The 19,663-nt window shown below is 45.9% G+C and overlaps 1 protein-coding gene across 1 annotated transcript; it reads right to left on the bottom strand.

The window, feature by feature from the left end:
- Nucleotides 1-15,268: 15,268 nt before the first annotated feature.
- Nucleotides 15,269-17,796, bottom strand: LOC146199473 (uncharacterized). The gene has a single exon (XM_084594957.1). The coding sequence runs from the start codon at nucleotides 17,552-17,554 to the stop codon at nucleotides 16,679-16,681; it is 876 nt and encodes a 291-aa protein (XP_084451083.1). The 5' UTR covers nucleotides 17,555-17,796; the 3' UTR covers nucleotides 15,269-16,678.
- Nucleotides 17,797-19,663: the final 1,867 nt, after the last annotated feature.

The following is a 19,663-nucleotide window of genomic DNA, read 5'->3' as shown; positions in this document are numbered from 1 at the left end:
TGAAATGTCCGTGTCTCAGAAAGCTGATTCTTGAACATGCAAAAACAATGTTTGTATTGTGTTCATCATTAGATCCTATATATCACGCCATTTGGAGTCATATGTGCGTTATGTCGTTCAGATATTGCACTGTTTGCACGCCATTTGCACCCCATACATCTTTGAAATTGACACACGCCATGTACTTTTATCTCGTCAGCGATCTAAAAGTGTCAAAGTGCCAAGTAATGAATAATGCTATTATGAAGTAACAAAGGAACTCTCGCCCTGCAAAAAGAAATTGTTGGCAACAGCGGTCGATGTATCCATGACCTTCATCATCGCACCACGTGCCAATTATTTTTGTGTCTTTGACTCATCTTGCATAAAACATCTTGATAACAGCGCAGAAGTATTTGATGCTGCAAGCATGCGCGACTGTCAATCATATATCAAATGATGTCATCTGATCTTCGTGCTGCATTCTGCTGCCTTCTGTACAAAAACAGCTGTTATGGACTGTTAGTATAGTTGTTCTTTTTGATACATACGCGCTTATTAGAAGCCTTTGGTCGAGCACAAAATTTGAATACTATTAAGCACGACTGCCAGCTTGAAAGGAAATTCCAAATGCGAGGTTGCTTTAGAGAAAGTCTGCGAACAGGCTATCATAAGTAGGGCCTTCAAAAGTGCAGTGAAAAAGAAAAAAAAAAAGACTCTATGAGGCTTTATTTTTATTCGTGTTAAATCACATTGAATTAAGAAAAATTAGGCGATAAACTAGAATGCTGCGTAGAAAATGCAATAAAAAGTTTCCTTTTTAATCGTCTCCCGGTGAACATTGCCGGCTTCTCATTGGTTGCTCTTGGTGGTGACATCACACCCATGCTGCCTTCTTGTTGGCTGCGAGGTGTCTCATTGGTTTCTGTTGTAGATGACGTCACAACAATCCTGGCTCCTTTTGGTTTATTTATTTATTGAATCCTCAAATGCCCCATTTAAGGGGTATTACATGAGGGGTGGGCTTGGATTACGGCGGTTGCAATAAAAAATGTCTTTTAATGGCAGTCATGAAATGATGAATGTCGGTTAGTGAGGCGATGTGGTCGGGAAGGTCGTTCCAATCCAGGGCAGTGCGGAGAAAAAATGACTTTTGGAATGTTGTCGTATGGGCGCGCTGGGAGTAGACGGCATTGGAGTGGAGATGACGAGATGACCAATGGGCTGGACGGATGAACACGTTGTTAGGTGGCAAGCTGTAATAAAACTTATGATAAAGAGAAAGGCGAGCTAGTTTCCGGCGTAAAGCTAGATTGTGAAGTTCAAGTTTGGATTTTAGTACGGTAACACTGGGTGATAGGAGTAATCTGAAAGAATGAAACGTGAAGCTCGATTTTGAGTAGGTTCCAGTAAATTGATTAGATTAGTTTGGTGAGGATCGAATATAGCTTGAGCGTACTCAAGTTTGGGTCTGACAAGCGAAGTGTAAGCAATTAGTTTGACAGAAGGGGAGCTAATGAAATGTTGTGGTGCAAGTAGCCAAGAACGCGACAAACGGAGTTGGTTATATGAGAAATATGACTGGACCAGGATACCTAGATATTTGATAGTGTCAGTTTGAGTTATAGGAAAATGGTAAAGATGATAGGTAGAAGGTAAGTAGTTACGCCGACGGTGTAAAGAGACATGAAACGTTTTATTACCATTTAATTTCATAAGCCAGGTGTCGCACCATTCTTGCACGTTAAGCAGATCATTCTGTAGGATAGCGATGTCAGATTAGTTATTTATGGTGCGGTATATTACACAGTCATTGGCAAACAGCCGTATGTTAGATGTTATGTAATTTGACAGGTCATTAATATAAATTAGAAAAAGTAAAGGGCCATGGTACCTTGAGGAACGCCCACCGGACTTGGGAAAGGGTAGATGAATGGGAGTTGGCGACAACAAACTGGAGACGATTTGTTAGAAAATTATTGATCCAATTCAATACACAAGGGTCTAAATTAAGGGTAGATAGTTTAAGCAGCAAATGACGATGTGGGACTTTATCGAAGGTTTTTTCGAAATCTAAAAAAAAAATGAGTCTGTGGGTATGTTAAGGTCGAGGTTCGTGTGAATATCGTGAAGGAAAAGAGCAAGCTGAGATTCACAAGAGTAGCCTTGACGGAAGCCGTGTTGATTAGGATGGAAATAGCCAACGGATGAAAGGAATGTTGCAACCTGGGAATAAATAAAATGCTCCATAATTTTTCAACAAACACTGCTGAGGGATCCAGTCCATGGGAATGGTATCAGTGCTTAGCGACTGCTGAAAAAGGAGCGATAAAACAAGGCTACTGACATGTTTACTGTGTTCTTAAGCACCTTAGCATTAATGCCGTTGGTTCCCGCCGAGGATGAATTCTTTAGTTTATAAATGATATTAGAAATTCCGTTCGGGTCAATAGTTAGAGGATACATTTGCGCTGCACACTGACCGGTGTGCAGCGCAATGATGGGTTAGCTGCGATAAGAACACCGCCGCCACGTGTATTTCCAGGTCTATCTTTGCGAAAAATGTCGAAATGAGGGAATGAAGGCAAAATCTCGAGGTCAGTTATTGATGAATTAAGCCCTGTCTCTGTAAGAAGCAGCAAATCACAAGAAGAAGAAGATATCAGGTTGCACATTTCATCACGTTTTGGTATAATACTGCGGATATTAGTGCACAAAAAATTTATCGGTGAATGACTAACATCGGGAAATTTGCGTTGTACTTAATTGCACTTCGCGCTACGATTTTTCAACCACTTTTTGTGCGATATGATCATAAATGAATGTCATGCTGTTCGCGATCAGTTTGTCTTGTCGTAGTTTAATTTTATAGTCGTGTTCCTTTGCAAACTGATACAGCCTTTTCCGTGCAAGACGTGTTTCAGGCGAGAAGTCTTCACTGACACTGTAATTCGGCATGATTGCCCTTGTGATGACATCACACTCATAATGGCTTCTGATTATGCGCTATGGAGATGACGTCGCACCTCTCTGAGCCAGTGAAAAGTGACCGGACCGCGCCGCGTGCCATATTTTTTCCAGTTAGGATTACAATGACATCGGTGCTCGACTACTGTTCCCAAGGACGCGGGATCAAATCCCGGCCTCGGCGGCCGCTTTTCCATGGAGGCGAAAAGCAAGGCTCCCGTGTGCTGTGCGATGTCAGTGTATGTTAAAGAACCCCAGGTGGTCGAAATTTCCGGAGTCCTCCACTACGGCGTCTCTCATAGCCTGAGTTGCTTTGGGACGTTAAACCCTACAAACCAAACCAACCAATCATTAAAACCGAGACAGAAAAGCAGAAATAGAGAGAGGTTACTGATATGGATGGCTGGTGAGGGCGGCTTATAGAATCTTCTGCGTGTAGCCTTCTCACGTGTGTCACGAAGACATTACTATAGAGCTCCGATGTATGTAAACATTCTATCGTTGTTGCTTGATGGTCTTCTAAGCTGTCCTTCCTCTTGAATTTACGCCATCAGGTCATATCACGGGGCTTAAAGTTTTCCCTGTTCATTTGCAACGAGTGAGAAGTTTCTTTTCACCAGGTCTTTTTGCTTGTAGCTTTTGCTCGGTTTCAATATATGCTTAAATGAGCACTTACTCACCGCCGTCTCTGGAGCTATAGCCGACAGCTCGCAATGAGAATTCAGGAATAAAGAAAAAGCAGCCCAGAGCAAGGAGAAGGGCAGTCACCGCACGTTACACTAGCTGTCTTCGTACTGCTGCGCAGTATTTTAGTTTATTTTATGAAACCATTGTTCATCTTAGTTTAAAGTTCATCGCTGTCAATGTCTTTAGCGCTGATTGGCTCCGGACGAATGGCGCTGATAATTAGCGCATGCGGATTGTGAGCATGGAAGCACCAGGGAAGGCTCCATGTTAGCTGGTTACCTCGTCGGCATGGTCAAGAAATCTGCGCCCAAAGTGGACGTCTCCCGCCTTACGACACGCATGTTGTTTCGCCATATTAGGTCTACGGACTATACGCCGGAAAATGCGGTTTGGGGTACGCTCGGGAGAACACCCCACCGCACTCGTCTTGCCCGGTGTGCCTGCTCTATACAGAGCGGCAATTGTTTTCCGAGGCACGCAAGCGTGCGATGGGCGATGCTGTCAGGCTATCCTTGTTGCGTGCGAGTGGGGACAGCGCTACGCAGATTGGCGTGTATAATCTGCACCGTATATACACTCTCCTCTGTGGTGTAATATGTGCTCGACACAAGGGTGGCTAGATGGGAAAGGGGCGTTGTCTCGCTATACAGCATATATAGTGGCGCTATTGTATAGCTGCTACTGGTGTAAGTGAGGGTGCCAATCGAGGGCCTCCCCGAACTCCCGAGTGGGCATCGCTGCTTGGGTGTCATTACCGTGACCGCGTAGACGGAACGGCAGGATGCTCGCGTCACCATCGACGCCCGCGTTGAGAGGGTGCCCATCTGGAAGGTGGTAGAATTTAATGCTACGCGTAGCATCATCTCGCTTTGTTCTGTTAGTCACACCTGTCCTCGTATTCACTTGTCTTTGAATGTTGCTGTCGGTTTTTGGGGAAAAAATCACCGAGCCAAACGCCTAATCTGCTCTCCATTCACTGTACGTCAGGGCAGCTGCTGAAGTTTGACAGCGCTGCACCTATATATATTTGTAGCGCTAATGTTCAGCTGTGTCGCGAGTGCTTCGATAGCTTGCTACGGTGAACATTCTTCTCATTTTCTTAATTTGTTTAATTATGGCATAACTCGGTTTATATAGATGATATATTTTTTTGCAAATGCACATGTAGCAACATGCCCTTGCAAGTTGCACATTTATTAGTCCAGCTTGCAGCTCTGCTGTAGGTATGAGTGTAACCTCGAACAACTGACATCAAGTAAATTGGTATTTTGGTAGTACTTCGAAGCATATCACTGTATATCGTGTGTCATTTAGCGCTTATGCCAAACGGGGGGTGCATATGTTCGTTAATCACATAGGATAAGGAATCGTGGTTGTTTGAATGCATCAGTCACATGACTTACGTCAATAACTTTTATATGCATTGGCTGGACATGGCGCGGTGGGTGCCAAGATGATAAACAGCGCGTCTCACTAAAGCCTTTGAAGCCTCTTACTGTTGTATCGAAGTTTTGTTGTGAAAAACTAGATTCTGCAGCTTTTTCGCACTATACTGAGGTATATATATCCGACGTAAAAATACGAAAAGCCCCGCCGTGGTGGCGCAGTGGTTACGGCGCTCGACTACTGTTCCCAAGGGTGCGGGATCAAATCCCGGCCTTGGCGCCGCTTTTCGATGGAGGCGAAGAACAAGGCGCCCGTGGGCTTTGTGATGTGTGATGTCAGTGCACGTTAAAGAACTCCAGGTGGACGAAATTTTCGGAGTCCTCCACTAGGCGTCTCTCAAAGCCTGAGTCGCTTTGGGACGTAAACCCCGCACACCCTTGAACCAAACCAAAAAAGAAAAAGGAACACCTCACTTTTTCTTTTTCCCCTCTCTCTCTCTCTCTCTGGATATAGATTGGTTCTGAAAATCTCCCTACCTCGCGAATCAAACTCACGATGCCGAAGCCGAAAAAGACTTCGCGGGAGCAAAGCTTGGAAGCCAATGGCGTTGCAAGAGAGCTTCATGAATTGTAACGCGAAAAATTGTCTTCTCACACCGAGCCGGTTGCTTGAAAAAATTGCTCTGATCGTGACACCACATCTATATTATTTTTTTTTTAGCTGTTCTAGCGCCTATATGTTTCTTTTTGTGTGAAAGTATCTTTGTTGTTAAAATACTGTATAAATCTTCATCACAGGTCAATTTCGATCAGCCCTCAGCTTCCCTTGAAAGCATCGAATGCATTAGGAGTCAAGGGATATTTGCGTGTCAGCTTCACATGGTCGGATACGCGTCAGCATGATTCTGCTGCTAGCTGTCTGTTGCAATCAATCAGAGTGTGATGATATTCCTCACGTCTGAAATAGGGCAACGCCGAGAAAGACCACATCACAGCCAACTGTAGCCGCGTACGCTATTGAGGCAATGTATTCATTTCTATAAATAAAGCAAATTACTTTACCAATGGCTGCCAGTGAATAAAGACATGAATGAATATCGAGTCTCATATATGATGTGGACGCATCGTTTTGCTCGAAACATTATTGCGCATACCATGCACTAAATACAATCCAAAGGTCTTCGGATGACGTGCATATCATTAGCCGATGCTTCTGCATGCGCTTACGCTAAAACAGATGATCTTTCTGTTATTATTTTCTCCTCCTTTGTGAGCTGACGATTATGGTAGCCATATTGCACCACGTATTCGTGTCGTTCCTCTTCCGCTATCGCGAACTAAGACAAGGCATGCTTTCGAAAGCGGACGAGCACTACGGAATAATGCCTGGAATGCCGATTAAATCATTGCACACGGCTGCTCTCTCCAGGAAACAAACATTAAATATTCCGCCCGCAGATTTTCCTTCCTTTCAATGATTCCGACATCTCAATTTGCACACTATGTGGCCGCGAGTATACTCAAGTATATGTATAAGTGCAGGCCCATTCAGGTCCGTATAGGACCTGAATGGGCCTGCACTTATACATATACTTGAGTACTCGCGGCCACATGCCTCAAGTTGGCGGCAGCGTAGACTTCATTGGGAATTGGACATGTCTGCGCGCAATAAATGTTTTCTTACGCGTTTTTATTAAACCTAAGGCTGTAAAGGGCTCATTTACAGGAGTCTCAGCTCTATTAAACGGATTAGACCAGCGTTTTGACGTGCATATAATCCTGTATTAGCCCACACGAAATGTTTCAATTCGTCTTTTTTATGCAAAGCTCCTTAAACGAGCTGCAAGTCTGGGTCCTGCTTTCAAACAGTGCGGACTGCCACCGCATACTGCTTCATCAAGCACACCCAAGTACATCAAGTACAGTGCAGTTAGCAATGTTACTCTGGCTTGTCTTGGTTGATTTTTGCTAACAAACCATTACTGCGGTACAGTCTAAGATGAAAAGTTACAGGACACTCGATCCAGAACCTGCACCGGAGTAACAAAAAAGCCTGAGCACTGCTGGAGCTGTTAAGACGCATCGTATTTTTTATTTTCAGTTTTTTTTTTATTTTTATTTTTGTTCTTGTTTGTGTTTTATTTATTTTTTCTCAACGTTTTCAGACGTCGTTATATTGAGGGAATTATGGAGTCACTACTCCATAATTCCCCTATTACTGCGCACGAAAAGACAAAGACAAGAAGTGAGCACCTATTAGAAAAAAATTGCGAAGGTTCCAGCTGAATACGACAGGCATATCGAGGTGAAACAAGTAAAGTTATTTTTAATTCGTTTACTACAACATTTTCCTGAGAAGGTGCGCCTGTTGAAGTTCGTACTCACTCAGAAGTTTGCCGCAGGTTCACCAAATTATTCTCAACATGAGCTCGCGTTCACATTGCAGCTGCAATGAGAGATCTCGCGAGCTGACTGCGTGCAGTCTCTCATTTTTTCTAACATTCTGCACGCGTCTATAAAGCATGCACGGCGGTATTTTAATGCCCGCATGAGTGGCGCCCAATACATGACTTTAGCCGCGAATAAACTGGCGAAGTTGGTATCAACAGATCACTTTTTATTTTTTTTTTCTCTGAGAAAAAGGCAAAAAATAAAAAAAATCGATAATGGTAGCTGTGCCTTTTTGTCTGAGACACCTTCGAACAAGTGGTGTAATGAAGACAAAATTACAACCGGTGCTACCACTTTCTAAATTCGCTGTACACACTAACTTCACCTTTGTACTGCTTGAATGTGGTTATAGAAACCCCCGTTTAACAATACGCACTATACCTTCTGTTCCAGGTGCATGGAAGAAGTGAAGCGTAACGTGAAAGGAGAGCAGAAAAAAAGGGGGCTCGTGAACGTGTTTCACTTTTTGCTCGAGCCTCCTCCGTTGCTTTATTTTCTGACGGAAATAAACTGCCTTTGAATTTGAATTTGTTGCATATTTCCCAGCGCGATAGTCTTTCATTGCAGAGAGACAAGGTTATTGCTCCACTAGCAAAAAAGAGCAATGAGTGGCTCCTTCCATCTTTGCTTACAGCAAAGGCAACTATATATACACGGAAGATGCCCACGGTTCACCACCATACATGAAAGGTCAAGCCTGCCTTGAAAACCCTGTGCCAAACTACGCTGTGCAAATAAATACGAGGTCTCACATAGTTGCGTTGCGGAATCATTGCCACCGCTTCCATTCGACTATGTTGAAAATTATAGCAGTCTAAGTGCCGAAGCAATATATATTATAATGAGGCCTGAGGCAGGCCACGTATCGAGGGTTACTAATGAAACCGATCCCCTGAGTTTTTGATAAGCACTAAAATGTAGGTGGATAAACTTAACGTTTTCTGGTTTCTTGTGATACTCAATGCAGTGAAAATGCCTATTTAAACTCCGGAAATATCTGAAGACGCAAGCAAAGCTCGTTTGTCACTTTCAAGGATGTAAAATAAATCGAAGGTCGCCTAACGTTCCTCGGGCTAATGTCAAATGCTTAGCTCCGTATTAGTGAGCTCAAAGCACCGTGAGACCCTGGCTGAAGAGCAAACGCGCTGCGTTTACGTTTCTCTGGAGAGCAGCCTATGGCGATGGTGGCCGGGTATAGTGCGGGGCATCGCGTACATGATAAGTATGCGGCTGTGTAAGAACAGCGCGGTTATAAACCGCTCCCGTCTTTCACCGAGACAACGAAGCGTGGTGTGTGCAACAGGTTATAGTCCTTCAGAACGGTAGCTAGGAGACGCTCTACACCCCCTCAATCCATGCCGACAGTTGTAACAGCAGTAGAAAAAAATAAGCAGTGATATAAAAGAGAGAAGAAAGAAGTGAGGCCAGGTATCAACGCACATAGAATAAAATGCGAATCTTTGGGGAGACCAGAAGCTCTCGAGCGGGGAGACAAAGCGAAGAAAGAAAGACAAGGGGCCGTCCATGGTTCGGGCCTGTGGAACGCGCGGTCCCGAAGGGCGATTACCGCTCGACGAAAGAAAGCGACCGGGGCCAGATGTGTGGCATCTGGTTAGCCGCAATGACTGCCATTAGGGCGGCGGGGGACGGAGGCTCGCGACGCTTCGCCAGAGACAATGGAGTGGCGGCCCTCCGCCCCCGTACCGTAGGGACGGTCGGCGCGATCCCGTGGTCTTTGTCTGTCCAAGCACCGCGCGACAGGGTCCCTTTGTGTTTGCGCTCGACACCGCTGTACAGAAGCTCGCACTCACCGTGCGCAGTTGACCTGCGCGTCAGATAGACTGGGTGGAGGAGAGATTCGCGTCGGGGGGGCAACTGTCGTGGCTCTGACCCCTCCGCTTCATTTCTCCGCTGCCTGGCTCGATGCTGCAGAGCTCTGGGCCGATTCTCTTCACCGCGACAAGGCGCACCGATTGTTGGCGCGCGGTATGGAGACATTATGGAGACACGATGGACGCGGATGCTCAGGGAGCACAAGGAGTATGCGTGTCTGCAGGCATTCTCTGAAGCGTATTCTACGCGATCACGGTGCATGGCAAGAGCTTTGTATAATGTTGTGCAATTCTACGCAGACAAAGGCACGTGCTTGAATCGTATTTATACATGTGGGAGTGCGCGGGCACTGTACGAGACTGGGCCAGTTCTCCGCAAACAAACGTGAACTGTGGGGCTGGGAGGATGGAAAGTGGTTTCTGAGGACCCTCGAAACTTTACAGTATATTCATGCACTGATAGAGAGGAGGAACAGGGGAAAGCGATTCTGATATTTATTTCTTTGCGTGCGCTACAGCATTGTGAAGACGTTCCAACTACCTTTTTATACTCGTGGTTTACAAATGATCGACGCAGGTATCTGGATAACGCGGTCGCCATGCAGGTTGACTCTGGATTCCTTACCCTGCAGCGCAGGGCTGAGGCATTAGTTCCTTTCTCATCTTGATTACTTTGCACTCGCATTCACATCTGAGCCATAATCCTCGCCACGGTTACATTGTTCTCAACAGTCCTCTTTTGCGACGGAAGTGTATCACAATAGCGATTGATAAGCATCTGTGAATATGGGCGTTCAATCTTCCTGAATTTTCTTGACGACTTATTCGAATCACGCTCCCTGTTCATGGGTGACCGATAGCAGTCTTAATTCTTCCTTCACACCAGAGGCGAATATTGCAGCAATGCATAGTGAGCAATGCATAGTTAGCAATGCATAGTTAGCAATGCATAGTGCTGCTCGTGTAACCTTCTTTACTGGAACAGAAATGGCAGTGTTACTGTGATTACTGTTACTGTGATGGCATGCAGTGTTACTGTGTACAAATTTGTCAAAAGTTTAGAGACTGCGGGGTTTTCTTCTGAGCGACACCGCCTGCAGCTCGGAATGCATCCCTGTAAACCTCCTTGAAGGTATACGATACGACTTTGTTGCTGCTCCTTCCTGTAACTGTAACGAATTTTGAACGCGACAATCAAGACTCCTGTATGCTATGCGATGTCAATGAACTTTAATGTACGAAGTTTCTGGAGCCCTCCACTACAGCGTGTCTCAAAGCTGAGTCGCTTTGGAACGCTAAACTCTACAAACGAAACCAAGCCAACCTAATTCTACAAGAGTCCGACTACAAGCCTTAGAAGCAAACCCCCATTGGCTCTAAGCTTTTCACAAAGATACGTAACCCTTAAAAAAAAAAAGAAAAAAGAAACACGACTGCTGCGTGACAGAGAGATTGATATCCACTGCCAGGTGTTGTATATGCAATCCACTCTGACTGCGTCACCTACTCCGAGGCGACTAAGCAGAACATCAGGCGTAAGTGCGGAAAACCGTTAGAGCTGCGTCGATGAGCTGAGTCGACGGGCGCTTCCTTTCATCAGGCGATACCGGCGGCTCTCATCGGCGGGTGCCTTTAGATCTGATACTTTTCCTAGAGAAGAATGGCTGGGCGGAGGAGAAAAAAAGGGCGCAGTGCCGCTGCTGCAGATCCCGCCGGAAATGTCTTTCAAGAATCGCATTCCTTTTTTTTTTTTTTTTTTTTATTGTCCCCCGAGTCTGTAAGGCGTTGCTATCTTGTGATTCATGGGGGGCGCTTTTAGTTGGCGCCGCGCGAACACGTGTGAATGAGCGGCGCCGCGCGCTTTCTTTTACGGCGCGCGTTGTCCACTGCTGCTCTTATCGCTTGCGCTGGGGCCTCAGATGAGCTTCCTGCTTGGACCCGCGTTGTGCCGGCTGTACCTTTCTTTTCTGCATGCCGCGAATAGATAAGTTGCATACACTATAGCCTTAATACACCTACGGAACGAGACAGCAATTGCGAATAATTTTGAAGCAGTTAAGCTCATCTGCGTACAGGGCCAATTTCTTGAGACTAACTGATGAACAAAGAAATATACTATCCCCAAATATATATGAAGCTAAATACAACAATGAAAATAAATTTATTTATTCGTGTTGTACTTCATGAACGTTTGATTGCACCTGTACATCCGGTGTCTCGAAAGATAATTTACGTGACAGCTACGAAATTTTCGTATTTCACATTGCATTTATGTTAAGGCGTGTCGTGTGGTGGAGGACTGCAGGTTTATTTAAACCACCCTGAGCGGGATTAAACTTACGCTGAAGCTCGGTTGTCGAGCAAACCATCCCCGCAGAGATCTGTGGGGTCGATGCAAGCTGAACTTCCTGTGAACTGCAGCGGGCTCAATTTCACATTAAAAGTCCATAAGTGGACGCAGTTCCTCCGGAGCTTTCGTTTGTGAATGAACCGTCTCATGAAGTGCTGGGTAATTTTGATGGGCAAAGCTAACCAACAAAGAAATAAGCCATTCAACCAGCGCAGAACTCTTAACACATGAGAATTTTTTGCATTGACTCAGGCATGAAAAAGCGGCCACTTAATATAGGAGGTCATAAATCAAACACGAGAATTCGGACTTGATATTTCTGACGAAATCAGTCCGAACTTCGCATTTCGAAATATACAGAAAGAAAAATAATTTCTTGACGTTCATGTGTGTGTGTGCGTGTGTGTGCGTGTGTGTGCGTGTGTGTGCGTGCGTGTTAGAGATGCATGCTTTGAAACAAAAAGGGGTCTTCTATAGATAGTTAGGTTCAAACATAGATAATATGCTCATGGACCCATAATTAGGAGAGACGTATATATTCAACCCCTCCATCTCGCCAACTTGTAATTCTGCGAAAAGCTCGAAGTTTTAAAAGCGATTAAATTTCCTTTTAACTGTAATTGAAAAAAACTGGCTGAAGTATATAGATAGCTTTGCCAGGAGCCGCTAGGACGCGTCGCTATTTTTTTATTGAATTATATTTTCTTTTATGTACCATGTTCGACTGCGCATGTTATGACATCATCATAAGCAACATCAGCCAACTGTAGAACGAAGGCCTTCCCAATCAACGTATCCCTCTGCCAAATGCTGCTACCTTATCCGTGCATACTTCCTAAACTCATCCGTCCACCTAATTTTGTTGCTCAGGATGTAAATCCTGCTTTCGTCTGATTTCGTCTAGAATGTCAGTTACTCGCATTTGTTCTCTGACCTACTCTGCTGGCTCCCTGTGCCTAAATTTTACACAACTATTATTTCTCGTTCTTCAATTTTGCTGCGGGTTAAAAGCGTGGAGGCGGAGGCCGAATTCATTGAAATGGTGCCTTCGGCGGATTTGTTTGTTTGTTGTTGTTGTTTAATTCTCGAAATACCTCGCCGCAGTGGCTCAGCGGTCAGGGCAAGCTTTTGCAGAACCAATGAGGCTGTTTCAATCATTGGTCGCAAAGGCGGCTTTTCGATAAAGGTGAAAAGCAAGGCGTCCGTTCACTTGACCTACATATGTGCGTCTGGCTATAGTATCTCTTGCTCACACAAGGCCTCATCAGGGAGAGCGCTCCATAAAAAAGATGTTTTTTTCTTCTGAGACACTCGATGCTTATATATAAATAGACTGCTCTATCGTAAAAGCTTTTTTTTTTTGTGAATTATCTTTCGATATTTGTTAAAAGAATAATGGGATACGGTATCTTACTGGAAAACACTTCAGTCGTTGGTTTTCAAGACGATCTACAAATTCTTTATTAGCATATTGTGTTCTGAACTCTAAAAATATAAGTATGGCTAATTAGTGTTTAACTTTTGAGAATTAGTGTTCGAATTAGTGTTTAATTGTTTAACTTTCGAGAGCGAAGAAATACTGCAAGCTATACCTGAGTTGACAACCCTCAACCTGCGGCTTTCAATAGCTCCCAACCGCCGGAAACGCCAGCTGTATAAAACGGGGTGTCCTGTAGACTTTAATCCAGTGTATGGCTGCCACGTACATCGCAGCAGATGAAGGTCTACAGGCCTCCCTTTGTTTGCCTGAAGTGTTTATAAGAGCACACACGTCAAGATTCATGTGTGTTTGTCAGATCCATGTTCCGCGAAATAGAGCAGAATAAGATACATATTTCGGCCAAGAAAAAAAAGCCTGGCAATAAAACTTTTGCTTTTCGACGGCAGTTGCTTAGAACAAAGACCTTTCAAAATCCACATCTTCCTGCTGTTTCTGACAAAAGCTGTTTTCTTTCAGAAGGATACCTGCTATTGTTTAAAAACGCATACATCCTCCTACTGAATGTTGAGAAAATGTAATACGATGAAGCCCCCCTATATATAGAAGTGCCATGCTTTGAGTCGGAATTTAACTCTCATGTGGCCGATGAACATTTCCAAGAATCTTCAGACGTGTTAATATTTCTTTTTTGCGATTGCTACGCGCGATGGCTGCTTGACATTTATTATATGCACCAACGCAGCACGAAACCCGGTCACTGGCGTATGAGCAATGTGTTATGGCGTGTTGACGCAGCCACCAAGTGAAGAAAGTTGCTTTAATGATGCCTCTGCATTTCTCATTTGGAGCCTGAACTATAGTGTCCAAAACGTGCTTACTTCTCTCTCTCTTTCACACACACACACACACACACACACACACACACACACACACACACACACACACACACACACACACACACACACACACACACACACACACACACACACACACACACACACACACACACACACACACACACACACACACACACACACACACACACACACACACACACACACACACACACACACACGTGTGTGTATGTATATGTATATATATATATATATATATATATATATATATATATATATATATATATATATATATATATATATATATATATATATATATATATAATATATATATATTGAAGTTTCAAATCGACGCTATAGCACGTATAAGCATGTATGTTTTCTTTTGCTTTTAGGCAGACACAGCCCCCTTATCGTGTCAATGAAATAATTGGTTGATATGAAAGGACTATATTTTCTTTCAGTTCTGCATTCAAATCAGGTGAACGTGAACTGCATCCTAAGTTGGGATGCAGTATTATGATCGTAATGATCTGAGATAAAAAAGAAATACAAGAACATACACAAATGGGTTGCCTTGCTCACAATAAACCGACCGTACGTTGATTTGATGTGTATTTGGTAGATTTTTTTAAAGGAACGTATATACCGCTGACACCTTACCACGCGTAATGAACGGGACCATCCTTGCTTGGTAGATTTTTAGGCGATAGAATTATCTCAATACAATATTCGAAAAATAAAAAGTCAGCTTCCTATTTGTACTTGGGACTGCATGTGCTAATTGACAATGAGAACAAAGTGCTCCATATAACAGATTACTCCACCCTGGCTCATCGCTCTACTAAAATTAGCCACCGGTAGCCGGGTTCGAGCCCAGTTGCAGTAGCTCGCTCTGCTTAGCTGGAGGTGAAGCAGCGCAAGGCGCCCATGTAGTATGAGATGCCAGTGCTTGGTAAATATCCTCAGTAGGTCTTAATTATATCCGGAGCCCCCAGCTATCGGCACCCCTCAGAGCCTGGGCCACAATCGGACGTTAAACACCATAAACCAGCCCATGCTATCTTTACTCCAAGCTGCGTAGTATTACAGCTACATAAGCTCGTCCTGTGGCACGGTGACCATATTACGTACTTGCATTCCGTATGCATGACTAATCTTAATACCGAAATAACAGCATGTTCCATTCTAACAAACAGCTATGACGAGTAATCCTCAACCCAAGTCGCATTTCTTCTAAGACGCCTGAGATAGCCCACACGGCTGCAGTGTTGCTCACGGGCATGTAGTGCTGAAAAGGGGTAAAGAGATGATAAGGATGACACGGAGACATCTTTGCAAAGACAAAGAAAGCGCCGCCTGGCTCTGCAGCGCGTCGCTTGCCTGTTTTATTGTCCATTATTGCACACGTACTTTGCAGGATAAGGAACTTGTTTTTATCACACACGGCAGTGATAATGCCTACAGTCCTTTCATCGCTGCGCACTGCCTTGAAGCACTGCATCAAACGTGTCCGCTCAACCCTCTTTTCACAACCGGCGGCCACTGCAGAACGAACTAGCATGTTCGCCACGAATGCGGCCGGTGGCACGCAATGTCTTTTGCTGCACGCGATTCCTCAGCCTTATTTCGCTATAACTGCCTGGCAGATCCGCTGCGGTGAATGCCGCGAGCTACATTCAAAGACTTGAGGGCATCTCGAGGAAGCAAGAAATGCGCTGCGCGTTCCTCTTGTTCGGACGGACGAATTTGTATCGACGGCTTCCTTGATTTCTTCTTATTCCTCTTTAAGCGAACTGGTTGTTTGGAATTTGACGTTCGCACTGTTGGCCGCTAGACAGGGCTCGGCAGGGACCGTTCAAGCGGCGCAAACTGTCTCTGCTGTTAGCGCCTCGTGTGGCAGTTGCTTGAAAGAAGCGCGTCTGTTTTCTCGCAGCCGCGCGCTGCCCTTGCCTGCTGCGCTGTGCGGGCGAAAATGCGCCGCGCCTGAATGGCGCGCTGACAGGTGGTCTGATGAATGCCGTAATTTCTTGAAAAGCCGCGCGGCGCACACCCTGCTCGCGCTGTCCAGGCCTTTTGTGGCCGTCTGCCTTCCGCGTATACAAAGAGTCAATTGCTCTTGTCCTCCACCGGCGACTGGTGCCTTTGTGCTGCGGCAGATCTTTTTTCTTTGCTGGCCTATTCTTCGTTCCTCTGTCTTTTCTTCTTCTAGCGTATCTTCTTGACAATGTGCGCCGCTCCATTTAAAGGCATGTTTTCCTTCTTGGCTTGATTCTTCGCTGTGAGATGACTGTGGCGCCTTTTGTTGAGTTGTACTGAGCCGTTCGCTGGACTTGAAAGCATTCCGGTGATTGGTTATCCGTTCCATCACTGTTCGGAGTCGATAGTCAGTGCCGAAAAATATATACACTTATTTGGGTCCACACGTATTTACAAAAGAAGCGGAGATTATCGTGCTTCAGCAAGATGAAGAGAGTATGTACAGAAAGTGAATGACAATGAATCACTGGCACCTTCGTAACGACAATGAACTAAGATCATACTTTGGCATTCCCTTGGCAGGTCAAAGCTTGCGGCTACAATGAAGGAGAGTTCGTCAAAATGTTCCCATTGTAACGAACGTTGTGCTCACCCTGAGGGCGATTGCCGCAGCTTCAGACTTCGGTAGCAGAGAGGATGACCGTAAATGCATGAAGGTACACAGTGCCTTACGACCAACGGCAGTTCGTCATTCAAGCCATAGGTGATGTGGCTAGGACCGTAGGGGGCCTTGCGAGTCCCATCCCTTCGTGATGCTTGAGCAGGAAGCACGGGAAAGACGGGTGCAGGGCGGCGGCAGCTGCTGGCGAGTAGTACGGTTGGCACGGGCACGGCATGAAGCCGCTCTGCCCTGGAGGTGGCAGCGGGCACAAAAAGTTGCTTGTCGCCGAGGACACTGGAGGCGAGTGCGAAGCGAAAAGAGGTGATGGCGATGCCAATTCGCTCTTGTAGTATAGCGGTGTCGCTTCGCCTCGGAGCTTGGCCAAGCTGGAGTTTAGCCAGTGCTGGGAAGCGGAGACTTGAGGCATTGTTGCGATTGGCATCGCTGGACGCACCGTGGCCGCCTTTTCGCTCTCCAGGCGGCTGTAGGGGGAGTCGAAGGCGAAGAAGGGCCGCTCAGTGGCAATCGACGCCAGAGGTTTGGCCACCACCGTTGCAGGGCTTGCCACAGTCGTAGTCTCACCAGTGGGGCTTCCAGCTGCCACGGGCTTCAGCTTTCGCCGCGGGCGGTACTTGTAGTCGGGGTGCTCCTTCATGTGTAGCGCCCTAAGCCGCTTGGCCTCATCAATGAAGGGACGCTTGTCGGACTCGGAGAGCTGCTTCCACTCGGCGCCCAGGCGCTTGGAGATCTCGGAGTTATGCATCTTGGGGTTCTCGATGGCCATCTTGCGCCGTTGACCCCGCGACCAGACCATGAATGCATTCATGGGACGCTTGACGTGGTCAGCGCTGCCGCGTCCTCCGTTGCCGGCTGCGACGCTCGTTGCGTTGGCGGCTGCGCTGGCCATTGCACCGGGACCTTTCTGGATCACGGAAGGATGCGGCAGGAGCATGGCTGGATCGCACATTGCGCGCAGGCGTCCGAACAAGGGAAATGACGAATGTTCGAGCGTGCCGCGCACTGCGCGATCATGTAACAATAGCAGAAGACAGACGGCTCGCCGGCTTTTTCTTTTGCCTACTGCGCAGTGAAGTGGTGGCGAGGGAGAGTACGTCCAGAACCAAGATCACGCTTCAAGTGCACCAGAGGGGAGAGCCGCTGTGGGTGACGAGCCGAATGAGCGGGCGAGGAGGCTCGGCGGTGCCTTTGTGTTGTCGCGCCGAATGGGGCGGGATCGGAGCCGCCCCGAGAGAGAGCGGTGAGACTCCAACTGGCTGGCTGGGATGGCCGAAGGCGGAGCAGCTCGCAAGCCGAGCCGAGCCGATCCGAACGGCAAGCCAAATCTCCCAGCCGCGCAAGCCGCGCCGCACGATGCCGCGCGGTTTCGGTGGCGCCGCCGTCGGTGCGTGCGCTGCCGCGTCAGCTGCTTGCTCGGGGTGCGCCGGGTGGATCCGCACCACTAAATGGCGTTTGGGGCCATTTGAATGAATCGCTCGCATTCGGTAGAGCGTTTCGCCGCGAAATGCTCTCTATTTGGAAGAAGCAGGTGGTCTGCGACGCTTTGTTTTCCGAATTGCGGTCGCTGTCTCCGTGTTTGTTTTGGCTTCCATTAAGGTAACGACGGGTTTTTTTTTTTTTTTTTTACTTTGACAATGATAGATCAAGGAAACGAGTTGGCTGTAAACAGCGATGAGCTATATATTGCCTTGGTTATTCTATACATCACTATGTGAATACATCGTATCATGGACAGTTCAAAGCTGGAGTCTGGGCGCTACAAATTTTCACTGAAGTTTTCGTACATTTCCAGGTTCAGACACAGGCTCTTCAATTATATAACGAGACAATTCGTTAAATGGCAAGGTGAAACCGGGTCAAGAATGCAGTCTGACACGGTTAATATCGAGGTGTGCAAGGGCACACCGCCAGCAATTATTGAGATTTTGTTCATCATATGGAATGGAAAAAAGTGAGTTACACTGTGCGCCTTTTAAATATAAAGTCGTGTCTTTTTCTTGCGGATTTGTGTTTTCTTCAGAATGGAAAGGAGAAACACCGTGCAGGAGAGAGCTCGCAACAATAGCATACTGCAGCTGCAAGCGATTGTGACATCAAATTGTCTGGAAGTACTACATTATGTGTTCGTCGAAAACTGTGTCATAACGTGGTATTCATACTTGTGGTATTCATACGATTCAAACAATTTCTTTGGATGAAATCCTCAAATTCAGCTTTTGTATCTTTTGAGTCTTGACTACATCCTGCATTTGAAGTATAAATAATATCCTGGTCAGTGCCGTTCCCGTCAGTGCGAGGTATCTCTGAAAAATTTCAGGTGTAGAATTTCTCCCCTTAACTTTTATCTTCATAGATCGGGTTGTGCTCCTTCAGCCATGTGTTCATACTGCAATGAACCTGAGACGTTGGACCATTTTTTTATGTCCTGTTGCCGTTTCGTCTCCCTCCGAAAACTTCCTTGAAATTCCTATATATATATATATATATATATATATATATATATATATATATCCTTGACTGTTCCAAATTTACTTTCGTTTGGCGATACTCCGCCGGGCTTCAGCAGCGGGAGAGTTCGCTCAGCGGTACAAACATTTGTTAACGCCTTTGGTAGGATTCCTTGAGGTGTGCCGATTCCGCTGTTTCTCCTGTTCAGGTTTTTGTTGGGTTGAAAGTATTCCATTTTCTTTTCTGATCAGCAGGGCCTTTGTCTGTCGTATTGCATATTTATATGTAGGAGTGTTTTTTTTAAATCTCATATCTAACAGCGTAACTCCCTTTCTACTCGATCATGTGCGGCTAATCCCCCTCGTGGGTACGTGCCATTATCTGAGGGCACAACAAGAACTTATATTTAGCGCCTGTACATTCACTCATGCCACGACATACATTGTCTTTAACAATTTTATATGCGTCAAATTATCACACGCGGCCTCTTCGGCGCAGCTCATGATCGATTTTGTACTTCGCATCCATCGAAATACGGTCGCCTCCGCAGGAAACGAACCCGTGACCTTTGATTCAGCAGTCGAACGCTAAATGCCACTATGCCACCGGG

The sequence above is a fragment of the Amblyomma maculatum genome, chromosome 2 (assembly GCF_055883805.1).
Source record: "Amblyomma maculatum isolate TAMU_Amacu chromosome 2, ASM5588380v1, whole genome shotgun sequence".
Lineage (NCBI taxonomy): Eukaryota > Metazoa > Arthropoda > Arachnida > Ixodida > Ixodidae > Amblyomma > Amblyomma maculatum.
Note: the sequence above shows the minus strand (reverse complement) of the source record. Positions and strands in the feature narration are given on the sequence as shown.

Coding starts and splice junctions, on each gene's coding strand:
- LOC146199473 (XM_084594957.1), bottom strand. CDS start 17,554: ATGTGCGATCCAGCCATGCTCCTGCCGCATCCTTCCGTGATCCAGAAA.